Below are 20,230 nucleotides of genomic sequence, written 5' to 3' on the forward strand. Positions count from 1 at the left end.
CCAAGCTGTGGGAGTGGAGGGAATGGGCCGAGCTCTCTCAGCCTGAGTTACTTGCTCTGTTCTTCTGGCTATGGATGCGATGCGGCCAGCTGCTTCAAACTCCGATGTCCCGACTTCCCTACTGCGATGGACCTCACCTGGACCTCACCTGGACCTCTGAACCCAGTATACCTTTCCTCCTTCAGCTGCTTTTGTTGGTATTTTACCACGGCAACAGGAAAGACACCAAGACAGTGAGTTCATTAACAAACATGTTTTTATAAAGTGCGGGCACATGAAAATCAGTTTTCCTGTCTCACTTCTTGCTAAAGGTTATGAAGAGTGGAAAATTCTAGTTCACACATGTAATTATATAGAAAAGAATAGAAAAAATGAGGTATATTTTAATTTTTAAATGTATCATATATTTTTCTATTGAGAAAGGGACGTATTTTATATATATATATATGAACATTTTAAGGAATACTATAACTTGTAAACTTAAGAAACGAAAACAGGAACTTTTGAGATAGAAGCAAAGAAAGCTACAGCTACATGTACAAAGGTATTTTGGTTCACAAAGATTCAAAAGGAGGAGTTTTTTGGATGAAAAGGATTTTTTAATGAAAACATAAACCTTTTTCAACAAAGGTAGAATGGCTGGACTGCTCTACAGAGGGAGGCAGGGAAGAATGACAGGGGGAAAAGATTTAATCACACGGCAGGAAGTCGAGGGGAGGCCAAGTGGTGGGGGAGCACTCAGGAGGCAGGGGCAGGAGGATCTCCATGAGTTCTATGCCAGCCTGGGCTACAGAGCGAGATCCAGGACAGCCAGGGCTACATAGAGAGATAACAGAAAGAAGAAGAAGAAAAAAAAAAAAGCCTTAGGAAGTCTTATTAAGTTTGTGAAAATGGAATCATATAAAAGGAAATTTCTGTGGCATCAGGGTAATTATAATTTATTTAAAACACATACAGCATATTGTAAAAATTAAATATTGACAAACTGACATTTAAAAAAATCTAGCCGGGCAGTGGTGGCGCATGCCTTTAATCCCAGCACTCGGGAGGCAGAGGCAGGTGGATCTCTATGAGTTTGAGGCCAGCCTGGTCTACAAAGCGAGTTCCAGGAAAGGTGCAAAGCTACACAGAGAAACCCTGTTTCAAAAAAAATAAATAAATAATCCAATTCTGAGTATTGAAACCAACAAGTTTCCTTGACATAGATCTGCCCAAAGATTGTGTTTTATCAAGATGATTTCCAGTATCTCTATTATACTTTTCACAAAAACATGGATTTCCACCACCTCAGAGACACAAAGTGTTTCTCTGTGTAACAGCCCTGGCTGTCCTGGAACTCACTTTGTAGACCAGGCTGTCCTCGAACTCACAGAGATCCACCTGTCTCTGCCTCCCGAGTCTTGGGAATAAAGGCGTGCACCATCAGGCCTGGGTAAGACATGGAATCTTAAGGAAGCTTATAAGTGGCTGCTGCTGCTGCTGCTGTGCTGTTCTGTGGTAATGGCTGGTTGGCTGGCTTTGTTTGGTTTTTATTAGTTAGTTAGTTAGTTAGTTAGTTAGTTAGTTAGTTAGTTGGCATCACACTCACTGTCACCCAGACTATCATCCTAGAATGGCAATATCTGGGTGTGGGGTGTCAGTCCTTATGCCTCAGCCTCCAGAGTGGTAGGATTTCAGGTATAAGCAAGAGTGGAGGCTTATTAAGTATATATTTGTTTTAAAGTCTTTTGAGTGATTATTTTAGAACTCTGGCTAAATAAATGACTATTACTTTCCCATGATGCTTGATATTTATTTTTAATGCAAATGTTCCAAAGATCATATAAAATTTATAAAAGCCTGAAGGTCCTAGTGTGAGGCTGTCAGTCATGACCATTATCTTAAAATGATATGTGCAATAAAAATAACTAAACCATGTCAATTGCCAAACTCTCATCAAACTTTAAACTACAAATATTATATCTTTTTTCAACCATAGTTTTGATTCCTCTTTGAAACATTGAGAACCAGATTCAGTGGAGGGGTAGAGGTGGGGGGACCTCTAATACAACTTTCTGGGAACAATAAGCTATATAATTCACAACTAGTTTTTCTTTGACTACCTTTGGTTAAAATTAATATCATTCGAAAAGTAGACATTATGTTTCCTAGTTCTGATGGACTTTGTTGTGTATTTTCCACTAACTCTGTACCTGTTATGTGTCACCATTCTGAAGAAGTGCCACTGTCCTGAAAAGATAACCCAGCCATGTCCCATGCTTCCACTACAGGCAGGCTGAAGGTAGCCATGGATTCCAGGGAAGACACACTGAGACCTACTCCAGTTTGGCCTCTTTCTGGCTCAAGTGTGACTGATGTGACCACGACCCTGACTCTCCATCACTAGTCACTGTTGCCTTGATATGGTTGAGATGAGTAACTAGGATGTCCACCCCAGCAGCGACAGATAATCAAAGTCTAAATACATCGATCAACAACATTTCGGGGGGGGGGGGGGGGGTGAGGAAGAGGTGAACCTTTTTAGAATCAAAATGGAATCTATTGTGTCAATTCAAACCAAAAACAAGTAAATCAAACCAGAAAGGAAGGAAGGAGGTGTTTATACACAAGACTGCCTCACGGTGGGTGACTGGGATGGAAAACTGCCATAGCCAGGGGCCAGCAAAACTTCACACAGAAGTGCTTCATAAACACGTTTCCACACTTGTCATCAGTCAGCAATGAAGTCACTAGTGCCACTCACTGTAGCCAAGGGCCACTTTTTCCAAATACCTCCTGTGATTCCCTTAGTATTTGTGTTTAAGCATTCACCTCTTTGAACACACACACACACACACACACACACACACACACCACTTAGAGTAGAGCATACAGTCCTTCTGCTGTGCTCTGAAATTCCCAAATAAATTTCACAATCCAGAGGGGAAGGCTATCTCTGTTCGGTTGGCAACAAGCATCCATTCAGGGAAGATATTGCTGATGAGCATTTGGTGGTGATTGGAGGATCCATGCTGTGTGAGTGGAGTGTTATAAATCTAGGAATACAGGGCTGGTGTGGGGACTAGAGAATGAGACACAGAGGGATGAGGGGTTAGAAGGGCCTTTGGGGGTCTGAGGGCAAGTGTTAACTGTCAACTTGACAGGACCTAGGAGACAATCCTCCAGGCACACCTGTGAGGTGATGATTAGGTTAAATGAGGTGGGAAGACCCACACTGAAGGTGGGCAGCACAGTTCTCTGGACTCAGGTCCTACATTACATGAAGGGGAGAAAATGAGCTATGTACCAGGACTCACTCACCTCTGCTTCCTGACTGTGGATGCAACGTGACCAACTGCCTTGAGCTCTCCACCAGGGAGGACTGTATCCTTGACCTGTACATTAAGACGAACCCTTTCTCATCTAAGTTGCTTTTGTTAAGATATTTTATCTCAGCAACAAGAAAAGGGGTGCCAGGTACCTGTGTGAGTGGTGGGAGAGACAGAGGAATGTGGGTGGAGTATGTGGGAGTGTGGAGATACTAAAGGGAGAATGCATACATATATGAGAAAGGTGTTGGCACATCTCTATTTTATTATTATTATTATTATTATTATTTATTAATTTTTATTTATTTATTTATTTTTTTGGTTTTTCATGACAGGGTTTCTCCATGTAGTTTTGGTGCCTGCCCTCGATCTTGCTCTGTAGACCAGGCTGGCCTCAAACTCACAGAGATCTGCCTGGCTCTGCCTCCCTACTGCTGGGATTAAAGATGTGTGCCACCCTGCCCGGCTGGCACATTTCTCTAATAATGAACCTAATAAGACTTAAATATAATTTAGGACAGGGATGTATTTGCTATGGCTTCGGTTGTAGTTACCATGGGAACACCTGCTTGCAATGTCCCCAGTGGTCACCTTCTTAGCAACTTTCTATGGGCCCCATGGCATCCTGTAGCTTCTGAAGACACCTACGCAATCACACCATTCAAGACTCAGTCCTTGAGTGAATGCCTGAATTATGGAAATCAGAACTAAGTGTTCAATTTAGATCATGTGATTCAAGTCCTAGACAACAGGACTTTTATAAATGAAATAAAAGGATTCTGCCCCAGAGATTAGTGTGAGGGAAAGAGTTTCAGAAAGCCACCCACATTTGCTCTCACCCTTTTTCGGGCAAGGGGGTGGAAAACTCCCACCCAGATGAAGGATAGACATCCCCCCCCCTCCTCCATACAAGTACACATTCCAGTACATTCTTCAGAGTAAAACCAAAAAAGACAGCAAAGACACCCAGCGGCACAGTGGCCCAGCTAGGTGCACTGAGCTCCTGGTCAGATCCAGCAGAACTAACTCAGGGGGCACTTTCCATCCAGGGCTGCCCCATCACCAAAACAGCCCACGGAAAAGAAGAAACAGTGCTGTGCCTGGGGACAGAAGGAAAAGAACAGAGCCGCTAAATGTCTGGTCACAAACAGAAAAGAATAAATCTGTGTTACAATAGACAGGCTGTCACCCACTAGACCTCAAGTCAGCTCCGATAAATGAGGGCGGTTAGAGATTATGCAAAGGTTTTGCACTTTCAATAAAATTGCTTGGCAGGTGTAAAATATTAATTCAATCTGTCCGAATAGAGAATGATTAACCAAAAGAATGGAGAAGCTAATGAAGAGGAATAGAAGGTTCCATGGGATGCAGGAGTCCTTAGGGCCCCCGCCTGACTCTGAACAGGATTGGAGGAAGCCCTGTCAAAAACCAGGAGTTAGAACAGGATAGAGCCATTACTTCTAAATTTACAGAAAACTAGATATTTTTCCCCCATGCAATCATCTCAAGGATGTAAGTGATTGCCTCCCCAGGACAGACAATGGCCCATTTTACGAGCTACAATGTATGCTGATTATACAGGGCTCTGATGCGCTCCCAAATTACAAACTCACTTTCACCTCCACTCTCAATGGCCTGTTACCTATACCGTAGGACAGCTGCCATTCTCTTGAAAGGGCTGAGCAGCCCTGCCTAGAGCAACCAAGCTGTTTTAATTGCGAGCCACCTCTCCTCCTTAGGGCCGACGAAGAGAACGGACTGAACAATCAGACAATTTCCTAATTCCCGGGGATCTACTCACCGTGCTGTGTGAAGAGGTCACTATGAACAATCTCAATCAAGCAGTAGAGCTTCTGGACAGTCAGCAAGCCAGCAGGGACGTTCAGGATGAATTCCGTGAACATTTTGCTACGAGGAGAAACGCAAGTGACATGGTTCAGAAGCATGGCCAGCCTGAGCACCCCACGCTGTCCCAAGGTGGTGCAGAATCACCGGGGTAGGAAATAGCCCTAAAATGTCAAGACCAGGTTTGCTAGAGGCCTTTACAAAATCCAGGCCCGAATCTTATCCTAGAAATCTGTGTTTTAAAACATTGGTTCTTACTACAGAGTGAGTGGCTACGATTCAAATTACATACAATGGTAAGTGCTGGTAAGAGTGTAAAGAAATTAGATCCTTTGGGCTTTATGGGTAGGAAAGGAAAGGGGTGTGGCCACTTGAGAATTTCCTGAAAATGGAAAAATACATTACCCTGTGCTCAATATACACATATATACAAACTTTTTAAGCACTCAAAAAAGGAGAAACTGCCCAATTTTTTTTTTTTTTTTTTTTTTTTTTTGGTTTTTCAAGACAGGGTTTCTCTGTGTAGCTTTGTGCCTTTCCTGAAACTCACTTTGGAGACCAGGCTGGCCTCGAACTCACAGAGACCCATCTGCCTCTGCCTCTGCCTCCCGAGTACTGGGATTAAAGGCGTGCGCCACCACTGCCTGGCTGCCCAAAAATCTTATTAGCATATTCTACAAGGGTAAAAAAACGGCACAATCAGCTAGGCTGTGTTATCAAAATGACCAAGCAGGCATTGAATCCGAGGCACTCACCAGCTTAGTTACCAAGGACAAGCAAATTTAGGCTAACATCCAACCAATACTCTAGCATCATCACAGAGGCTAACTGACTGATGCATGAACATTGTTTTGTGAAGCCTACTTTGTACGAGGAGAGATGCATGTTGTAGCCAAAATAAATGGTGGGCCAGCATGGGAAGGTATGCCATGAAAGTCACTCCTAATTATGTAATTATAGAAGACATTATATCAGGAAAACTAGGTGCCTTCAGTTTAGAAGCTGACTGTGAAGAAAGAATGCTTACTTGAAGAGTGTGTGTGTGTGTGTGTGTGTGTGTGTGTGTGTGTGTGTGTGTGATTTTAATGTCATTTGCAAAACTTGGTATAGAAGGCATTAATGAGGCACATTGAGGCACTGAGCAGAGAGTGAAGGCAGGCAGCCCAGGGGAAACAGGTCTTCTGCAGAGCTCCAAATACATGCCACAACTGCCAATCACAAGCAGGGTTGGTGTCCCTCCACTGGATATGGCTCTGGCTCCCACCAGACAACTTTCTCCACTTTCTCTCACTGTCTCCAGGCCTGTGCATCTCAAACATCTACTGGAATCCCTTGGAAACCAGACACTAGGCAACCATGTCTAACTAAGAAGATTCCGGAAGAACTTGAGATTTGGCTTCTAATAATTCCTGGAGCCATGGGTGCTGCTGGTCCAGGGACCATCCTTTTTAAAATCACGCTCCAAGAAAAGGACTTTGCAGAGACACAGCTGAGCAAACCAACATCTGGATCACATAGGTTTCTCTTTCTTCACTTGGAGTCTGCTAAGCTAGAACCCGAATGTCAGGGTCCTGGAAGCAGAAAATAAGTGTGTCCCTGTTGGACACTAAATCTCAGGCAAATCAGAGAGAGTGCTGTCCAGGAGCCCCTTGCCCTTCAATTTCAAGACATTAATGGCTTAGGGTGGATATAAAGTGAAGGAAAGATGACCCCTCAGGGACAAATGTCCTCACACAGATATTTGGAGGGTCTGGTCAGCACAAATGATGCCATTTCCTGCACATGGTTCATTGTGTCAAACCTCAAACAAACATAAAGCAGAGATGGACTGGGCTGCCGGAGCTCACACGTGGGATCAAAGGCTAAATGTCCATCAGAGAATTTGTCAGAAAGCCACAGGATCTGCAGCTTATGGAGCAAAGAAGACTGAAAGGGGGGGGGGGCATAACCCAAGAAGGGAAAAGCTGGACCCTAGACTAATATTCCACTCTGAATGACCAGTGGCCACCTCCTCAGAGGGTTCCCTGCCATGATGGGCTGTACCTTGAACGATGCGCCATAAAAAACACTTTCTCCCTCCTGTTGTTTTGGTCAGGGTATTTTATCACAGAACAGCCAGACAATCTAAGACAACCTTGGGCCATAGTCCCATTGTACTGTAAACCATTTTTCCAACAACAACAAGAAAATAGTGGCTGTGGGCAGGTAAAGCCCTCTCTACAAAAAGGCAAATCAGCCGCATCCATTCCACCCAATCCAGGGCATTGACCTCTGTAGGGATGAGGCAGCCTAGAGCATGCTCCAAACTGGATGCTCTGACAAAAAGCTGCACATGGCAAACATCTGTTTTCAGGACAATTACCTGAGCTCCTTGGGGTCAAACACCAACTTCACATCATTGACGATGGTCGGCAAGTACTTCAGGGCTGCCCCCTGAAAACCAGAAAGAGGGAGGTTAAGCATAATTAAGGCACGCAAATCTTAGCACAATCTTGTAATTTTGATAAAGATCCACAGAAAAACTGAGAGGAGAAAGATCGCTTCCAGAGGAGGCTTAACCACAATGACAAATGAACAAAACCACCTCTTATGGGCATTTCTTTTGTGTCCACAGGCTTAAGAGGGCAGAGAGATTGTAAGAGTCACAGAACAGGGAGTTTGCTGTGAGATTGTGCCTCAAAAAATGTCAGAAGCTAAACCCATAAAGTCTTACTAACATGGCTACCTGAACAAGGACAACACCAATACGCATACCAATACCAATGTGGATAGGGAAAGCTCATGGGTCTTCAATCCTAGACAAAGAACCACTGGCAACTAATGAATGTAGAGTGGAAGAAATAGTCTTCCTTAGGAAGAGCATGCCAACTAATTATCTGAAACCAAATGATCAGCCTTCTAAACATATATACAAGTAACATTATAGGGCCAAAGAGGAGAAGGTGACATTAGTGAACACCAATAAGCAATGCTTGTAAAACTAAGTGAGGTGAGCAGAAATAGTCATCTCCTTTAACTGAATCAATGCCTCAGATAACAAAATGAACACCAATCACCTAGAAAAATACCCTTTTACCAAATCCACTGTGGCACACAGAGGCAGTTCTGTTCTACCCCAAAGATGTCTTCCTGCTGTCTGTGTCCTTTAGTTGATCTTTACTCAGTCACCTCCGGCTTTCACCTCTGTGTCTTCCAGCTTCTTAAACTACAGGCAGGGACTCCATCTGGGTCCTCACACACAAACATGGAGGGCTTGAGAAGTCAGGCCACAGTCAAGGTTTGGGGAACATACAGGACCCCAAACTTGGTTAAAAATCAAGTGTGCAGTATGCCTGAGTGTTTCGTGTCTGCCCACACCACACCTCACTGCAGCAGCCCTGGCTCTGCACACACAGCACGCCCACTGGGCACTGGGCATGCTATCACACCACACATGGGCAAGGAGCTCTGCCCCACCCCCAGACCTGCAGTTCAGATCCTGAACACTATATGTTAATGAATCACAGTATTCTTACCATAATAACATTTTCTGCCTTTAAAGAAATAACAGTGGCTTGATTTACAGGAAGGAGAGACTTGTGAAATTTCCCTACTATCGCTCTTCAGCATACATCTCATTAGCATATCCTTGGAATATTGAGATATAGAAACAAGCATGTGTGTATCATTAATATGCACATTTGTTCTTCTCTTTGATGAGTAGTAAAATTCTATGCATATCCAATCATTGTTTTTAAATAAATTTTGAATGATGTATCCTCAGTACTTACTGATCTGGATATTCCCATATACCTGGGGTCATGTAAACATTTCCCAGGTGAAAGAGAGTTATGAGCACAAAGAAGTGAAGAACCCCTGTTCTAGAAAGCCCAGCACCTCACAGACGGAGAGCAGAGATCAAGTCTATTACCTGCCATTCTCCATGCCAAGACCTGTCCACTCAGGTATTTACTGAAAATTTTAAATTAGTACACACAATACTAGGTTTCATTACAGCACTTTCAAACAAATTTTATTTTTATTAATTCTCTTCCCCATTTCTCTCCCGCCCCCTCTGACTGATCCCCACTCTGTTGGCTCCATAGTCTCCTCAACTCCCTTCTGTCACTTGTTTGAAATCTCCTCATTCCTCTTTTCTGCAGGCTCCTCAGTGGTTTCATAGCATTCATCTGTACACACACACACACACACACACACACACACACACACACACACATTATAAGCTGGGATCCTCATAGAGAGAGAACATTCAATATTTGTGTTTTTGACTCTGGGTCATCTCACTTAATATATTTTTCATATCTATTCATTTTCTTGCAATGTTCATGATTTTATTTTTCTCTATTACTGAATAAAATTCAACTGGGTATACAAACCACAATTTCATTATCCATTCATCTGTTGATGGCTCGTTCCATTTCCTTGTTATTGTGATAAATTAAACAAGCAAAAAACTGCCAATCAACAAAACTGCCAGTCAACAAATGGGCTAATGAAATGAAAAGACTGTTTTCAAAAGAAGATAAATGAATGCCCAATATGTATTTTTTTTTTTAATGTGCAGCATCCTTAGCCATCAGAGAAATGAGAATGAAAGCTACTTTGAGTTCCATCTCACCCCAGTCAGAATGGTTGTCATAAAAAAAGAGACAATGCTGGTAAGGATACAGAGAAAGAAAGGCCCTCATTCACTGTTGAGAGGAGTGTAAAAGAGCAGTTGTTACAGAAACCAGTATGAAGTTTTGTCCAGAAGTTCAAAGCAAAGGGGAGCTAGAAAGACAGCTTAGTGGGGTCATGGCACTTGCTACCAAACTTGATGACCTGCGTCTAATCCTTAGGAGCCACATGATAGAAGGACAGAACTAACTCCTGGAAGTTGTACTCTGACTTCCACACATACTCCCTGGCATGTGTGCACCCCCTACAACACACACACACACACACACACACACACAAACAAATAAATAAATAGGCAGATAGATAAATAAATAAATGTAATTAAAACTTTTTTAATAGCAATACCATATGACCCAACTGTAGTACTCCTGAGCATACACTCAAGGAGCACACTCCACCACAGAGACATCTCCAATTCTGTCAGGATTCCTATGTGGATGGGAGTGAGAGGGATCAGAGGAAGAGAGTGACAATCCAGGCATTAGTGACTTCGGCCTTATTCACAGAAAGCACTGAACAGTAGAAATACAAGTGAATCCAGGGGAAGCGGGAGACCCTACCCCTCAGCTATATCATGCTGGGAAAAGTTCCTGAGCATCAGTGTTGTGATGTGGCTTTGTCACATTGTGTCTGTGACTCTAAGTAGCACATGTGCCACACAGAGTCCTGCTTCTGATGCAATGCCATCTGACTCGTGTCAATTCCTTCAAGGAACTGCAGGAAAACTCAAAATCAAATAGAAAAGAGAGAAAGCTGGCCAGAAACCATGATGGAATCAGTGTTTTCCTCCCCCAAACAACAGAACTCACTTTCAGAGTATCTCCCTGAACATACATGGTCAAGGGAGTTGTAACAAAGCACCAGCTCTCCAAATGCATCACCAAATGAATTCATTCCAGATCCACACATGATACCAAGGTAAACTTATAAATGCATCATTGGTCTTAAATGAAAAACTTAGAACTATGAAACCTTTAAAAGAAGATTTTATAACTTTGGACCAAGCTAAGATTTCTCACACACAATAACAACTGCACAGACTATAAAAGAAAACACTCAAAACAAAGAGCCACATCTCTGAAAGGCACAGTTTGGATAACAAAGCAGGAGTCATACACAGGAAGAAGTTAGCTATGAATCTCTATCTGGAAGATTCATATTCAGCATGTTCAAAGAGCTCAGAAACTCAATAAGAAAACAACACACTGTACTTAAAAATAATGCAAAAGACTGGAAGAGACACTTCTCTGAGGGAAGATGGACAGATGAAAAATGAGCATTCGCAAAGATGCTTAGCACCAGACAGACATGGTAGTGCACATCTGTAATCCCAGAACCTGGAGCACACACCTGTAATCCCAGAACCTGGAAGTTGAAGGTAGATGGGTCAGGAGTTCAAGGTCATTGGCAAGATCAAGGCCAGCTGGAGGAAAGAAATAAAGAGGGACAGAGAAAGAGAAGGGGAGGGGGGAGAAGGGAGAGAGAGGAGAGGAGGAGAGGGGAGTAAGAAAAGAAGAAGGGAGGAGTGGAGAAGTGGAGGGAAGGGGAAGGAAGAGGAGAGAGAGATTTCAACACCACTACTCATCAGGAGAATGCAAAGCAAAACCCCGGGAAGGCACCACTCCAGCTTGTAGAATTGCTAAAAGAGAACCAAAGTGTTCAGCAATGTGCCTGTGCTGCTAGTCGGGGTGCAGAGATAGCAAAGCAAGGTCAGACACAATCTTGGCAGCTTGTTGCAGTGAGACAGAAAGAAGAATATGCCCATCAAGTGCACCCCTAGATGTTAGAATTAGAGAAACCCTGCATGTGATCAGGTAGGGCACCCTTACTGCTAATCAATTAAAAAAAAAAGTGACCAAAAAGTAAAAAGTCCCTTAAATGATGAAGCCATACCATGAAGTCCCAAGGAGCATTGAGAGTACCAAACCACAGTTGCACACACGCAGATGAATCCCAGATGCACTGGGCTAAGCCGGGGGATCCAGAAGGTCACACAGACTATGACTACATTTTAAACATTCTGGAAAAGTCAAAATATCATGGAGCAGGTGAAAGTGAGGGGGGAATCTTCTGCCAGAGGGTGGAGGAAAGTCACAGTGGCTGGCGCCCTTCCATGTGCCTGCATTTTGGCTTTGTAGAAAGTGCCAGAACTGTCTGGCATTAAGATTAGCCGCTGAGAGGAGCCAGTTGACAAAAAAATAGAAACCCCACCACACAGAGGCCGACATGTAATAGAAAAAATATGAGCCCCTTACAAATGTCCCAGTCTGGCCCATGTAGGAGGCTTTCGCCTTAATTTTCAAAACCATTAGAAAACCAAAAAAAAAAAAAAAAAAGAAAAGTAAAAAAAGAAAGAAATTAAATGGATATAAGCCCATATTTAGAATGAAAGCATATGGGGGCAGAGGGGAGGGTGCTGAGAATGGATCTGCACTCAGGTGTGGAAGGCTTCAGCAGCCAGATTCAAGTCACATGACTAGAATCTTAATCTACACAAAGGGAACATCCTGGCCCAACTGATACACTAAATGGTCACAACCTCTAGGGGGAGCCCTTGAGCGGGCTGCCACAGCTGGGAAAGGGAAGTGCAGAGCTGTCTTGGAGTGCAGGTAAAAGGCCAGGTTTAGCAATGATGAGATTGGTAGATGGAGACAACTAGGTCCCCAGATCCTTGCTAGCTCGGTAGAACTAACTACTCCAGTCTACCTGGAGAAATTCCAGACCATCTAGAAGTCTTGTCTCAGGCAAAAAGTGAAAGACACCTGAGGAATAACTCTGAGGTTGTCCTCTGACCTCCGCACACATACCATGCATATGAGTACACATACAATCATGAAAACACACAGGGCTGATGAGCACCTTGTCCCCTAACTCTCCCTCATACATTTCCGGTGCCTGTTGTTCTTTGTAGGCATTAGTACTGCCTTTCAACACCAAACAGATCCAGGGTTTCCAATTAGTAACCCTGGGCTGCTACTGAAAAAAAAGCGCTAAATAGAAATCATTTCTTTCTGGTTTCAAATGTTCTGCTTCAACTCCCTCAGACTTGGTGTGGAAAACTAGAAAGTATTTATGGTGACATTTAATAATGAGTATCTGCAAAGGCTGGCTGCTTGGTCTTTTAAAGTGTCTCATTTAGTTTGTGGACATCCAGAGGGGAAGGTGTAGATAGGCTCGGCACATTTTATACTGAACCCAACAAAGTATTCAGCTGCCGGCAGCAACTTCATAAACAGCACCTCACAAGGATACAGCAGACAGCCATGAACCAGACAGGGCTTTATGAGCCACCATCCCCAAGCAGCCTTGAGCCGCCCAGCTCACTATTCAGCAGGACAGTCAGAATGGCAAGTCAGAGACAGGGTCCCGGTAGGCTTCCCCAGTGAGGTTCTCTCGGGCCTCCTCACCCAAGGACGTCCTAGGGATGTGCACAGAAGTCAGTGCCTGCTGAGCAGAGCCTCAGAGGCCAGTGATCTCACAAAGCCCATTAGCCCAGAACGCAGTTCATCAGACTGAGCATGGCAGACCTCCTATCTTACAAGAAAAACGGTTTAAGGAGAAGAGAGTTAGACCACAAATCGGAATTGCTGTGACATGAGGCCTCTGCTTATGTGACCATCCTCGGGACCCTGCAGCCACCTCTTGGGGGGGGGGGGTGTCCCTCTACCTATGGGCTCTGGGATCTCATCTCCTTTCATCCCTGACATGCATGCCCCCTTTCTTCTGAGCTTCACACCTGCCCAAGGGCTTCTGAGCTTCGGATGCCTTCTTCCTCCACAGCCTTGGCTGTACACTATCCACTTGGATATCAGCCGCTCAAGCATCCCCCTTCTTCACAGTCCACTTCTGAGAACCACAAAGCTACCTGGTATTAAACTTGCCCCGACCCTGCCGCCTTCTCCCTTCTGTAAATATCCCATCCAATGCCTCAAGCTTCTAGCTGGCCTCCTACCTCTGCTCTGACCCCCCTAGCTCATTTTTTCCTGGGATATATATATATATATCATAACAAATAGTGACATCCTCTGCTCTGGGGGTAAGGGTGAGCTGGCCAGCATTGTCTCAGGCTCCTGGGCTCTGGTCCACCTAAAGAACCCTCTTCAGAAAAATGTAGAGCCCCTATGGTTTCCTTTATGGGCTTGTGCACTACACCCTCTCCCATGGCAACCCCACCACCAGGACTTCAGTTAATCTGCTTAGTCTCCACACTTTGTTTAGATCCCACTCTCTCCAGGACACAGAAATGCTGAATTAAATAGCCCGAGACATTCTTAAGGGCAGTAATCCAAAGTCGGCTTGCTCACGTGCCCATAGAAAGGGATGTCCTCTGTTCTCCATTTTCCCAGAGAACAGGAGGCAATGGCAGTCACCAGGACTCCCAAAAGAAAGGAAGCCTGGTGAGGTCTTCACTGGGTCCTGAAACAACCCCTGCCTCTCTGCTTGCAGCCATGCCTGTCAACACCCTCAGCAAAGAGAGAAAACCACCTTATCTTATGTTCCGGACTCCGTAGCTCTGCTTCCCTCCCTCCCTGACTCACCCCTGGGCCAGTGTGAACCACCCGGCTGAGGACCACATCTTGCTTGTCTTGTTTCCAATAAATACTAGGATATGCTCAGAGTTCACCGTGCTAGAGACTGGGCTTGAGCTTGCCAGAGGCATCAATGTCCTCTATAGAGTGGGGCCACTGCTCTGAGGGCAGGTCTTGGTCATGTGGAAGGGCTGTTGCTTCAAAAAGAAGCCAAGCACACTGTGGGCAGATGACAGTGGGCAGTCTTATCTAAAGAGACACCCACAGCAAAAAAGGTAATGGCTCACAGGTGCACTGATACCAGCAGTGTGGACAGGAGAGACAGTGCAGGGTGACTGAGGGCAGGGCTCCAGGCTAGTATCAGGAACGATGATGGAGTCCACCATCTGCAATGCGAACGTACTACCAGGTAGTAACTAATGGCTGTGGTTGACAGGACCTACCTCCCCGGAGACACCAGAAGAAAGAAACGCCATGAGCAGATAAGCTTGCCCAGGGATGCCAAAGGGTGTCCAGTACACAACAGACTCTGGCCAGTTCCACCAGCACAGTGGCCCACAGGACACTAGTCTTACAACTAGTCAATGGAAGTTCTCAAGGAGCAATGAAAGGGCATTTGCATTTCCTTCTGGATTTGTTTGGTTTTTATTATTCTAGGAAAATCAGTGAAGGCTCTTCCTCACACGAAGAAAGGTCTGCTCAGAATGTGACAATCTCTCCTCAACAGTGGCCTCAGCACAGTAGGACAGGCTTCCTGGGCCTTGCACAGTGGGAGAGCACTCACCCATTTCTGAGGCTGTGGAGTTGGGGGAATGGGATGGTGGACAGGCCTTTGGGATGCTGTCAAGAGACAGAGCTGAGTGGAGGGGCAGGGGGGGGCGTATCTCTCTCAATCCATCCCATGAGGCTGGGACCATGGGCCATTCACCCTATGCCCTGCTCTATCAAAGAATGGAAAAGCCCTGCAGGAATTCAGACAAGCCCACTGACCTGGGTTCTGTTTACTCATCTGCTCTTCATTAAGTCAGAGGGGAACTTACAACTGAATGTCGATTTTATTAAGCCAGTTATTTCCTTCTATTTGGTCTGAAATACAGCTAAACAAGCATCACAGCAGATTCGAGCCAGGCTTGAGGTTCTCTTCAAAGTGAGTGGAGCTTTTATTTGTCCATCCTGATGGACTAGTCCAATTCTGAATATACTTGAGCCTGTGGGCAAACGTCCACTGACCCAGGGACATACTGAGAACAGAACACACACTTAAGGCCTCACACACAGGCATGTGCAATGAGGGCCTGGGAGATGGCCCGATTGGTAAAGTGTGTCTGAGTTTTGCTTTGTTCTGTTTTTTTTTTTTTTTTTTTTTTTTTTTTTTTTTTTTTTTTTTTTTACAAACACAAGGATATGAGTTCGAGCTCCAGAACTCACATAAAGAAAAGCTTGGCATCATGGTGTGACACTTCTAATCTCAGCACTGGAGAGGTGAAGACAAGCAGATTCCTGGGGCTTAATAGCTAATTAGCCTTGCTCCAGGCCAGTGAGAGACCCTGCCTCAAAGAAAAAACAAGGTGGTGTGCCTGAGGGCACAAAACTCAAGGCTGACTTCTCATATAACTGCACAGAGAGAGACAGAGACAGAGAGACAGAGAGGGAGACACACAGAGAGAGAGAGAGAGAAAGACAGAGAGAGAGAAATGTGGGGATGTGTATTGCTATACTGATCCACCACTGAGGACAGATGAAAGCCAGCAAGTGATATATGGTGTAAGACACAGAATCATGCTGCAGGAAAAGCTATTTCCACTTCTATGAGGAGACAGGCAGGCTGCCGAGTGTCCTTCCTAAAATTGGGTTCATCTCTTAATATCCAAGTAATCATGAATTCAGAGCGTTCGGCAATCAAAACCCCAAAGAAGGTAAATGAGGTCAAAAGGGAACCAAATGGACAAGGAACACAGAGAAACCAAAGTTTCAAAAGGAAAAAAATGGGAAACTCATTAAAAGGACCACAAAAGGGCAAAAGATGCTTTTAAAGTTTTCTCAACAGGAAAAGAGTTGAGGTTTAAAAAATTAAATAAATTTTATAGTTCACATAATTTCATTGTCATGCCTCTCATGAGAATGCTAACTTAATACAAACTGTAAAACAAAACGAAAAAATGCACTTTCTACCCAGTGTCAGTTTAATGCTAAGAGTGTCTCTCTGCCTAAAATATTACTACTGATGACGATTAATAGATACTATTTTAGGGTAAAGTTCAGCTACATTATTCAGCATAATTATTTTAATTAAATCCATTAGCATATCTTTATATAAGATTACAAGAGCTATCGGTGATACAAAATAAGTTTTTCTTGAATAATGTATGAAGCAATTATTAATTTACATATTTCTGGAGAAAAACGCATATTAAAATGATTCCATTTGTAGATTTTTGAGCTAAAATATATATAAGTCAACAGAGTCTCCTCTCAGACTTCAGAGTTCTGGCTCCGGAAGACCTCAGAAATATCATATCTTTGGTAAAGAAAACTGGAAATAACATTCCTGCCAGGGGCTACCCATGGGTGGAGGTCTTGAAACAGGGCACGTGTGGGTTGACAGAGAATGGACAGGGGTCTGTGGCTTTCAGAGCAGAGCAGGAGGAGTGTGGGGGCATGGACAGAACCCACACAAATAGAAAGCAGAAGAAAATTCTATTAGATTACCTACACCTTGAGTTTCTCACCTCTTTCCTTGGTCCCCTGCCACAGGCCCTACCCTTCCTGACAGCATTCCTCATCTCTCCTGAGGCTTGGGTGTACTCCAGCCCTACTGCCAGTGGGGCTGCTGGAATCACCTGTCCTAAGAATATCTGTCGATCCCCAAGTGCTACCAACATTTAATAAAGAAATGGTAAATGTATGTATGTTTCTCACTGAACCCAGACCATGCTTCCACATTTAACACCCAAAAAGGTTGCGCCACTTTTGAGAATACTGACAATTGGGAGAGAGGTTTTTTACTGTGTAGGAATGTTTTCAGCATCTTGGGATACTTCCCACTAAAAGCTTGAACAAGATGTGCGCGCGCGCACACACACACACACACACACACACACACACACACACACACACACGAACTTCCTGATTCATGTGGCTGTGTCACATACAGGTCCCCACAGCACAGAGGTCCAAAGCCAAGTCCAGAGCCAGCAGACATCACAGTTGGTTGGCCCAAGCCACAATGATTTCTTTCTCTGTATCTAGCCTTAATTAAGTGAGGATACCCAGCACCCACCCCCCCCCTTCCTCCCACACAACTCTCTAACACTATCAGACAGAAAGCTGGGACCAACATATGGTCCTTGTCCCCAGTACCAGGCCTAAGAGAAACAAGAAGAGAATGAGTCAAGGGTAGAGTATAGAGAAGCCACCATGACTCAATGACTCAGGACAAAGCCGCAGTGGCCCAGAAGAGCAGGCATGCCTTGCAGATGGCAGGCACGAGAAGACCCATGACTAGAGGCAGAGGCAAGGCAAAGAGAGGAAGACCAAGAAGTCAAACACAGCAGAAAGGAAAAAATGTCCCTGTGCCTCAGCCTCTGTTGATCTCCTGTCAGTAATCTAGACATGCTAAACAGAGGAATTAGTGCAATTTAGCAGGAACAAACCTGAATTACATTACTGAACTTTTCAATTTTCCTTGCTTGCCTCCACCCCCACCCCCTCTCTCCTTTCTTTTTAAAGTTTCTACCAGCTCAGTCATGTTAGGGAAAGCTTGGAAAAAAGGAAAGCAATCGTGTGAGAAGGCCTGCTGATTGGTGCAAATTGGATACCTGTCTAGACAGTTTCCAGGAGGCAAAGCTTGACTTCCAAATGATGAGGACTATCTAAAACATACTTGAAATTCAGAAGAGGACAGGTGGGGAAACTGGTCCAGACCCACAGCCACCGAGGGGCCTGAACCTCAGTGAAGCAATTTTGAAAACAGTAAGCAGAGAGTGAGCATAGCACATTGCACTTGGGTTTCCTCGTGGCCTGAATAATCTGGAACAAAATGGAATCTTTTAGGAGCCCACCAGGGAACACAGCATGTGCCAGAGGGCAGAGGAGACCAAAGCAAGAAGGAAGTGGAGCCTCCAGATCACTGGTCCAAGGTAAGGCTGGCTATCCATCTCTACACCATCTGCTGCCTTGCTGTCCCCACTCTGTCCCACTGTCCTACCCTCAGACAGTACAGAGAGGGAAGTCAAGGTGTACACACTGCTCAGCAGTGCTAGACAGAGTAAAGAAAAGACAGAGAAAACAGACACTGGCCAGGTAACCCAATACCACCCTTTCCAGCCAAACCAGCCTAACTGAACCTGAGGTACTGGAAGCACATGCCCATTTCTCCTTGACTTCATCTAAAATATACATGAGTCCTAACACCAGTCTTGTATTTGAATGGCCTCTTCAAAATTTAAGTTCAAGTACACTGACCGTTGGGAAAATATGGGAGTCTGTAAAAAGGTGATTAAGCTATAAGGGCTCCAGAGTCTGTCCTACGAAGGGGAGGGGCTATCACTCACTCCTCTTACCCGCCTAGGCTCCATCACGTGATCACAGGAAGGGGAATGAGGCCTTGTGCTTGAACTGTGAGCAATAATACACTCCTGCTTATCACATATGACTCAAGTCTCAAGAATCCTGTTAGCAGCCCAGAGCAGACGGAGAAGCCTCAGTAGCATGGAGTGAGTGATCCAGGCATAGAATCTTTACATAGAAAAATCACATTTGTGTGAGGGGAGCCCCTAAAGACAATGGTAAGTGGGGAATCTGTATCAGAGAAGGGAAGGAAGGGTAGGCAGAAACACACACAGAAGGGTCACTAGGTACGGACAGCGATAGGGACTGTCTGAGACTCAGCTGCAAAGGGAGGGCCATGTGCTGGCTAGTTTTATGTCAACTTGACACAAGCTAGAGTCATCACAGAGGAGGGAGCCTCATCAACACCTCCATAAGATGTGGCTGTAAGCAAGCCTGTAGGGCATTTTCTTCATTAGCGATTGATGTGAAAAGCCCCAGCCCATTGTGGATGGGCCCACCTCTGGGTGGGTGATCCTGGGTTCTACAAGAAAGCAGGCTGAGTAAACCACGGTCAGTAAGTAACCCCCTCCGTGGCCTCTGCATCAGTTCCTGCCTCTAGGTTCCTGGCCTGCTTGAGTTCCTACCCTGACTTCCTTCAGGGATGAACTATGATGTAGAAGTGTAAGCCAAATAATCCCCTTACTCCCCAACTTGTTTTTGGTCATGGTGTTTCATCACGACAATAGAAACCCTAACTAAGTAAACCAAGGACCCCCAGGAAAGACCCAAAGATGGAGGGCAGCGAAAGTTTCCCCTCAAGTCCACATGGCCATTCTGATGCTTTGTTCTTGGACTTCAGACCTCCCGAGCTGTACCAGGATGATGCCGTCCTAAGTGAGTCATCTGCTGTTTATTAGCACACTTGCCCTAAACCCAGCACACTGCCAGTGCCAAAGCCGAAAGGCACCTCGAATGAGCATGCCTTTGCAGCACGTACCGCAAGACCAATTGGCTTTTATTTTCACTATTTCTGATGGACACTTTCGTAAAGTACAATGAAGACAAACTTTTGGGGAGCCAAAACGCCACCTGTGAGACACAACTATTTCACATCACTGTAAAACTGCCTCTCTGTTACTGTTCTGGGAGTCTGTCCCCATCTCCCAAGGGAGAAGTAGTCAAGACCCACTCACAGATAACACCAGTGCCACTGCCTATGCTGACAGCACTGTGGGCAGCATGGAACTTAAGCCATGGCGACACACAGGGACAGCCAGGCTGATGAGTCACACTTCTAAGATGGCAGCTCTGCTCTCCCTT

At 44.8% G+C, this 20,230-nt stretch overlaps 1 protein-coding gene across 2 annotated transcripts in view; it reads right to left on the reverse strand.

The window, feature by feature from the left end:
* The window catches only part of Dock1 (dedicator of cytokinesis 1), a 514,664-nt gene that overhangs the window by 323,145 nt on the left and 171,289 nt on the right, over nucleotides 1–20,230 (reverse strand). For both annotated transcript variants that reach the window (XM_028868987.2, XM_028868996.2), the window contains exons 24-25: nucleotides 7,516–7,586; nucleotides 5,110–5,216 (exon numbers count right to left, since the gene is read on the reverse strand). In XM_028868987.2, the coding sequence (XP_028724820.1) occupies nucleotides 5,110–5,216; nucleotides 7,516–7,586 (178 nt within the window). The remainder of the gene's footprint in view (nucleotides 1–5,109; nucleotides 5,217–7,515; nucleotides 7,587–20,230) is intronic.

Source organism: Peromyscus leucopus, chromosome 1, assembly GCF_004664715.2.
Source record: "Peromyscus leucopus breed LL Stock chromosome 1, UCI_PerLeu_2.1, whole genome shotgun sequence".
Taxonomy (NCBI): Eukaryota; Metazoa; Chordata; class Mammalia; order Rodentia; family Cricetidae; genus Peromyscus; species Peromyscus leucopus.